General features: G+C 35.1%; 1 protein-coding gene across 1 annotated transcript; it reads left to right on the top strand.

Moving 5' to 3' along the window:
* Positions 1–578: 578 nt before the first annotated feature.
* On the top strand, positions 579–1,721 carry LOC125651192 (uncharacterized). Its single transcript, XM_056166060.1, has 2 exons — positions 579–1,147; positions 1,247–1,721. The coding sequence occupies exons 1-2, from the start codon at positions 579–581 to the stop codon at positions 1,719–1,721; spliced, it is 1,044 nt and encodes a 347-aa protein (XP_056022035.1).
* Positions 1,722–8,697: the final 6,976 nt, after the last annotated feature.

The following is an 8,697-nucleotide window of genomic DNA, read 5'->3' as shown; positions in this document are numbered from 1 at the left end:
ATGGTGTGCTTACTTTCGTTACAACTACAGAAAATATCAATCGAAGATGAAAATATTAACATCCTAAAAGCACCATAGTAATAATGTAGTTGCAAGAATTCGTTCCTGTGCTTTTCTTGAATTTCAGCGGAAATTTTCTCACAGGTGAATAGAAATCAATATGAACGAAATAATTGCGCATTAAAGCATATTCCATGCACATTTATCTTCGATTGTAATGTCTAAATATTGAGTTAAGAAAACGCCAATCGTTACAATGGCTCTTAACGAAACTTCCCCCGCAGTGACAGAGGAATAAAATGGCAATTTTCAAATTGCCCATAATGGAGAGAATTGCAGTCTCTCATGTCGAGATGTAAAGTAGCATGGTTTATAACAAGCCTTTGGATGACTTTATCAAAGAATTGAAACAATACCAATTATCCAAGAGTGTTATGTTGATAAGGATGGGGACTTACATGTATTTATTCACTGTCAATTGTCATTTATTTCCAGATGAATTCAGAACCACAATCAAAACATTGGTCGTCACTCGTTGACATACATCTTCATTAATAGTCTCCAGTGCCTGTACTTCAATGGATAACAAATCTACTGTGAATTTAACTTTAAACAGTTCTGTTGAAAATGTCACACATCAGACCAAGGGAAGGTTGAGGGATGGATATGATTTAGATGTTTATGGATTGGATACAGGGTGGTTTCTTTTTATCCACATACCTGCTCTATGCTGTATCTTTCTCAGTCTCATAAGTGCTTCCGCTGTGATCATCGCGTCTTTTCGAAACCAGACGCGTTCATTCTTTACATGGATGCGAAGCGAACGTTTTGTTGTTTACTTGTCTTCGTGCGACGCTCTTTTCAATGTGACACATAGTATGGACCATCTCCAAATGGTCATCACAAAAGAGCACGTGTATCCTGTACAGTTGTGCGAGTTTTATTCCTTTTTCATCGGAGAATTTGTGTCTGCACAGCTTCTAATGACCAATGTTGCAGCGATCAATGCGTTTGGACTTATTTATTTACAGAAACAGTTTAAACTTGGACGATACGACTGGAAGCTCCTTCTGTACACCTTCGGTGTTCCTTTTGTGATGTCAATGTGTGCCGTGAATTTGGGATATTATGGACCCTCGGGATCTTAGTAAGACTTCTTTAACTAATTCTACTTGCAAATTTTGAAATAAAGTTTCTCCGTAATTTAGATTAATTGGTCCCTTCATCTCATTTCTTCATTTTGCAGCTGCTACTTTGATGGTGTAAAAGGAGCACTAGCCAGCGTTTTCTTTATAACTGCGCCGATGACAGTCATCCTGGTCATAAATGTGGTTCTCTACATCTTAACATGGTGGAAGATTTACACCGAATCCAAGCAGATTAAAACCATGCTTGGAAGCGAAGCCCAAACCCTTCGTGCGTCTCATAGTGCAGCTAAATTAATGAGTCTCTTTGTGACCGCTTTTTTCATCCAGTGGTGGGCGCTCGGGATCATCAGTGTGTGGCAGAATTTCGCTGTGGTGCCACAGGAATTCTTTACCGTTGTTGTCATGTTTACGAACCTCGGCGGGGTGTTGAATGGAGCTGTGTACATTATCATCAAGAAAAGAAGGAACCGGAACTACAGCAATAAAACTCTGAAAAGTTCCAGTCAGACATCCCAAGATTCCGGAGTAGGGAATAGTAACACTAACGTTTCAATTGTAGATACCAGTATGTAGTTAACTTGAAATGAAAAAGACGTGTGTCATTCTAAATTCAGGAAGAAGTTTGTAACCACGTCTTTATAACACGTTTGGGTGTTCTTCTAAAGCAATAATTGACATTTTTGATATCAGTTAGTAGAATTAAGGAATGAATTTATTATTTAAAAATAATAAATTTTTAAAAGGATGAGATAGAGATAAGTCCTGTTGAGAGAAAATTGCAGAAATTTTGTTGAGTGGAACTGGAATTAAGCGCAAAGTTCGATATTGGTACTAACGGAAAGCTGGGACACGGGCATACATGTATATCAAGATGTGGGATGCCAGGTAAGGTTGTCTTGAGGATTGTCACGGCTTCCAGGTGGACAGGTGAGTGTTACGGAGGGTTTTTCGAGTTTTATCAGTGAATTCCTAAGGCGTCACAGCTGTTGTAACGTCGTACGAAAGCCTCGTTTCGGTGCCCGCTCATAAACGTATTTAGTCCGAAATATCTGACGTTTTCCTAGCTTTTTTTATGATTTTGAAGATTTACCGTGCCTGGCAGGATTATGGAAGAACATATTATGCCGGAGTTCGAAACCATAGTCGTTTTAAAGGGCTGCGATATTGCAGTATCTCTGAGGCAGTGTGCGGTGTATCTGGTATTTGGGTTCGTGACATGAAGGAAGTTGTCGCAGGGTGCAAACTGGACTATTGTCATCCCCGGTTGAATACATTTAACTCTCAGCCCGGAATTGCAGAAGCCACAGGCCTCTGAATTTCTATCAATAAGCCGTTATAAGATTGATCAGAGTGATATATATACCCCCCTGTGGCAGAAACAGATGTGTGTTATTATATTGGGGGGGGGGGGGGTCCTTAAATAGCCATGTTTGTTTCATTTTGCATAATTCATCATTATTTATATTTGATATTTGTTTGTTTTTGTTTAATAAATTTATAGAGATCGATAGAATTGTTAAGTTTTTCTTTTCAGGATTCCCTAATATATATATACATGTAAATACGAAGCATCCAGAGGAATCACCAACATTCCAATAGAAAGTAGTTCCGGCCATTTTTTTTTTTTCGTTGGATACAATAGTCCAATGATTTTTCAACCAATGAAAAAGCGTGTAACTTGTAAAATAAAATGATTTTCAAATTATTTGAAATCGGGGTTTAATTTCAAATAACAAATTCACAATACGAGACCCATGGACTTCCCTTACAAGTATTATATCCCTTCGCAATGTCAGCTTTTTCGAAATATATAATCAGTGACCTTGGCCTTTCACACGTAACCTTGAAAATCTCTTGACATTTTATATATTCGGAATCAAATTGTATGTGAGGTTTCATTCTTGCAGATAGATAGAATGTGGATTTGATTAAACAGAAGGCCAAGTAACGAACTAATGGGAAAGACTGCATGTTAATTGCCATCTCTCCAGAGTATTTATAGCAATGAAAAATGCGAAGTATCCTATTAATATGCATATGCTTCCACATTGTTTTTCCCTCCAGTAGACTTTCTGTTATGACCAGGGGGGAAAACACGCCCACTGATAAAGAACAAAACATTGAAAGTAGTGGTGTGAAATTTTTTTAGAGAATGTGAACAAGCGCGGGGCGTGTCAGAGGGTACTATAAAATCACCACAGCAAGTACCTCTGGAACAAATAGCGACATTCCCATACACATCTGCTTGAGAAAGGGTATGAGTATGGATCGATCTGCTTGAGATAGGGTATGAGTATGGATCGATCAATTCTTATATAGATATACTATCTGATGTTCCTCCAGATCATGACAGTCTTGGGGTAGGATTAACGCTCTTATAATGCAGTCGATGACAGGGGTTTTCAGGGTACTGATAGGGCCACTTTTCTCATATTTTACACAATCATTAAACAGTTGCTATGGTAGGGCATACATAACTACCAAATTTTGTATCTAATAAATAAATTATGGAATTTTTCTTACTTTCAAATAATTTATTATTAATAAGATGCGATTTTCAAATAAACATTTTGGTAAAATTCAATATTCTGCAATTGTTTCTAGTGTCATGCAGCTTTAATAAATATCACAGGTATAATGCGTAAAGAAATAAGAAAAGATAAACCAATTGGACAAAAAAATGGGATGAACAATTTAAAATGTGACACAAAGAGTGGAAAATAATTCGTAAGATAGTTTTCAAGATTACAAAAGATAGCAAATTACAATGGTTGCAATATGGAGTGAATCATAAAATTGTAACTACAAATACCTTTCTGAGAATGATTAAGAAATAAGACAACGATCTATGTACTTTTTGGTTGGAAGAGAAAGAATCATTAGAATATGTTATGCATGACAGTAAAAAAAAGTCAGTATTTTTTTTTTTTAAAGAAATGTGCACTATTTGTTCAGCGAGGCTTTTGCATTTGATATTATAACTATTAAGAAAACTTTTATCCTTGAATGTTCAGAAATTGAAATGGTAAACATTGTAAATTATCATTTGAAACATTCTTTATTCTTTACAAAATGCAAAGCAATGATAAATTTCATTGAATGAATATAAAATTATCTGGACTAAGGTATACAAAGTAGAAAAACAAATTGCTCAGAAAAAAAATTGTACAGATCAATTTGAAAAGAAATGGAAATTATTTGAAACAGTAAAAACTTGAGTATATAATGTGAAATGTTACAATAAAAATGTGCTGCAATATTTCTTCTTAGCATTCTGTTATTTTATAATAAAAATTTTGTTTAAAGAACTTAAAGTAGACAATGGGGTACATGACATGTCTAAAATATAGATCCATATCCAATCAATAGTTTGTTTACATGGTGTACCTTTTACAACAACCTTGGTATTACAATATGCATCTGATTGTTAATTAATATGCAGTATATCTATAAACTCAGACAGAGTACATTGTCCAACATTGTACTTTCTTTACATCTAACCTGTGTTTAGAATAAACGTCTGTCTGTGTGAATGTGGGAGAGAGAAGACATTATTTACCGGTAAACCCTCTATAAAATCGTCAGGTTGGGTTGTAAGGGTTCTGAAAAAAAAACTTAATAAATCGGTCTCACCAAAACAAGTTTCAGATGTCACATGTAGCTACTTAAAGTACACTTCAATTTCAAGTTTCCTTTAAAATCCCCAGAGAAGCCAGGTGTTTGTATCAGATATATGATTAATTCAGAGTTATTGCACATGACAAGGATCTCAATATGTCATCATGTTTCAGGTATCTGATTAAAGAAATCAACCCCTGTTACCATTTGAAAGAAATTACACTTCAATGTCAAGTTCCTTTTTTTTTTTTATTTAAGGAGCTTCGTGTTTGCATTAGATATATGATATCCCAATATCTGACACTAATCTTCAGATATCACTCGTAAGGAAATCAGTTACTGATGCATTTTGATAGAACGCTTATGAAAACATTATAAACTGCGTGCAGGATTAAAACAGGACTATACACATATCTAGCAGAGATTTAGATATCTCAATATGCCGTAAATTTTCAGAGAAGGAAATCAGCTATATTCATAAATCTTGATATAAACTACCCTTGAATTTCATGTTTTTCTTGAAGCTAAGTGTTTGTATTAAATGCATGTATATTAATAATCCCGGTTTATAATTAGAGAAGGTGTTATTTTGATGACTAACTATGTTATACATCTTCAGATATCACTCTTAAGTAAATGAGCCACTTACCCTATGTTTTTTTGAAAGAAAGTGACATAAAATTTTAAGGTTTGTTTGTTTGTTTGGAAATCCTTAAGGAGCTGCATTTTGTAACTGATATATAATAATTTTAAAAGGACTATTCACGTGACGAGGATTGATTTTGATATCTTAATATGTCATCAACTTTTCAGATATCGCGAACACCAGACAATATGTTAATTAAACCATTGACTCCTTGTGACGATTTTGAATCCTATTTCTGGAATTTTTATAATTCCTCGTCAAAGCTGCGCATTTCTCGATTTCATCATTTTTGTTCATATGCATTTAATAAAAATAAGCTGATTTGTGTATCATTTATTCATAAAAGCTTTCAGAATATAAATCATTAATTCATAACGGCTTTTAGAATATAAATTATCTATGTTTTTGATCAAAGAATTTAAATATCCTTTAGGATAATCTATTTGATTTAACATTTTACATTTGATCTCATTCATTTCATTCTAGACAAGGGTCGTTTTATACTTACAAGTGTGATGTCAGTTTGAATTTCTTCGAAGTTTTTCTAATTTGCATTCATTTGTGTAACTGGTGATTCCTGATTATAAAGTGCAATGAATATCACTGTTTTCATATCTGTTACCTATCTCTTGTGGTGCATTTATGCATTATAAATGTTGTAAATGCATACGGGCTAAATCAGTTCTTTTTGTTTTACATCAATGTGTATTGCCTCTGTGTGCATATCTGTGCGATGGCATGTATTCCATGCATATTTCATTTGCAATGAATTATTCTCCATCATGTCCATGCCCATTTTAGGTCACACGAGTTACCCAGATGACCTATTGCTATTGGTCTGCGTCCATCGTCTTGCATCGTCTGTCGTGCGTTAACAATTGAAAATTTTAACTTTCTTCCCTTCCAATTCTTTTTCATTCGAAAGATTTCAAAACTAAAATGCATATCTAGGAATGTACCAAAATTGTGAATTTCGCAACCCTAGGGGGGAAGTTCCAAGTCAAGTGCGGGGTCAGTATGGTCATACATGTATTTTACATGTATCCATTACATTTAATGAACTTCTTTTATAATTTTACGACATTAGATAAAAATAAAATGAATATTTAGAAGGAGCCGAAAAGGTGACGATAACGAACAGTAACCAGTCTCATATAATGAATACAAAATAAAGAGTTGGGCAAATACGGACCCCACGGTTTGGAAATCCCTCTACCTTGAATTGTAAAACTTATTGCCCTTCAGTCAGAACAATACTTTAAGGTAGGGCAAATATAATGATAATATGTAGTAAAATGTATTGAATCTTAGAAAAACATTTCTCTCTATGTCCCTATGTAATGGGAGATAACTTACATGCATTATCATAATGTACTCAAATGTGTGAAATTTTGGGGGCATTGGTTCTGACTTTAGGGAGGGTCCAAAATAGTATTATAGTGTCAATATAGCATATATCATACAAAGTCTTTCATCAGTATGGTAACTTTTGAGAGCTTTTGTGTTTTGAGAACGCATTTTATACTGCTGCTGAATATTAAAATTTAGCTTAGATATGCAGATCAGGAAAATTATCAAAGATTTCGTAGCCCTTGGTGCTATTGTACCTTTACCTAAAATGCAGGTGACCGACACTCCCTGTGGGCCTCTTGTTACTGTGAATTTTGAGGCTGCAGGATCTTTACAGCATTGATACATTGTATATGTGGTGAAGCACGCATCTGTCGGAGACGAGAGCTAGGTCAACGAAATTAACACGATATTGCACATTGTCTCCCGAAAGACCGGAAATCTTAAAGAGAGTTTGGAGTTACGGGCATGCGCGAAAACATATTGTAGAGCATTTATTACTCTTTGTCAGCTTTAAGGACGTTGGAGGGTAGACTACAAATAACAATGACTTCAGATGTGAGTTTATAGAATAATCAAATGATGATATTGCAAGTCTGAATAAAAACTTACCGACTCACACAGTCTGATAACGAACTTAACGACTCTCACACTCTGATAACGAACTTAACGACTCACACAGTCTGATAACGAACTTAACGACTCTCACACTCTGATAACGAACTTAACGACTCACACACTCTAATAACGAACTTAACGACTCTCACACTCTGATAACGAACTTAACGACTCTCACACTCTAATAACGAACTTAACGACTCTCACACTCTGATAACGAACTTAACGACTCACACACTCTGATAATGAACTTAACGACTCACACACCCCGATAACGAACTTACCGACACCGACTCACACACTCTGATAACGAACTTAACGACTCTCACACTCTGATAACGAACTTAACGACTCACACGGTCTGATAACGAACTTAACGACTCACACACCCCGATAACGAACTTAACGACTCACACACGACCATGATAACGAACTCAGAGACGCACAGAAACCTATTTTAAAGGTATATAAGTGTAAAACAAAACAACAACAAAAAAGGACGAACGCACTAAACGAATGTAATGCTTAAACTTCAAAGAAGCACAAACCCCACCCGATAAACGTATTCAGTAATATAAACTGAGCTATCGATATCACGCAAGCTATCATCTGTTCTGTATTTATTCTATTGAACTACAGAGGAATTGGTCTTCATTATGTTGTAGAAAATATTTACATTTCTATGTTAAAAGAGTCACGCAGATTTAAGATGACAATGATTAACTTGTCGACGATCGTGTTTGGATTAAATAATACCTTAAACAGTGGAATTCAGAATATTGACTCTACCTTTGTAACCATTCTATTAAACAACTGTGTTCACAATAATGATCTTTCTCTATGCAAATTGCATTGCGCTTATTTCACAAACTAAAGAGAATGTGCGAATCGTGTTAGGTAATCTTGATGCTTGGCGAAGAAAATGGCTACAGCCTACCAAGTAAAAATTTTCAAAAACCCCAAAATATTCACGTTTGAAAAAGCGGTCTCAAAAGAAGTATTTATAATTTCCATTTAGGGGGAAACAAAGCTTGATTACGAAGCTTTCTTCAAAATGTCTTGGTATCATCTTCGACGAAGAAAAATGTTGAACAAGCAAAATGAGGATCGTTCAGGAGGTAGAGGGCTTGGGTCCGTTATGTCTCGATTTCATACAATCTAATCAGTAAATTCCACACGTATGAAAAATTGATTGAAAACTGTTGCGTCCGTCCTCGACTACAGCATTAGATAATAATAAGACACGAAGCATCGTTACAGGGAAACGGTACAAAGATATCCTGTTGTTGTAAACATTTTACTCCATTATTAACCATT

Source organism: Ostrea edulis, chromosome 5 (assembly GCF_947568905.1).
Source record: "Ostrea edulis chromosome 5, xbOstEdul1.1, whole genome shotgun sequence".
In the NCBI taxonomy this organism is placed as follows: Eukaryota; Metazoa; Mollusca; class Bivalvia; order Ostreida; family Ostreidae; genus Ostrea; species Ostrea edulis.
Note: the sequence above shows the minus strand (reverse complement) of the source record. Positions and strands in the feature narration are given on the sequence as shown.

Coding starts and splice junctions, on each gene's coding strand:
- LOC125651192 (XM_056166060.1), top strand. CDS start 579: ATGGATAACAAATCTACTGTGAATTTAACTTTAAACAGTTCTGTTGAA. Junction 1,148..1,246: donor TATGGACCCTCGGGATCTTA/GTAAGACTTCTT, acceptor TTCATTTTGCAG/CTGCTACTTTGATGGTGTAA.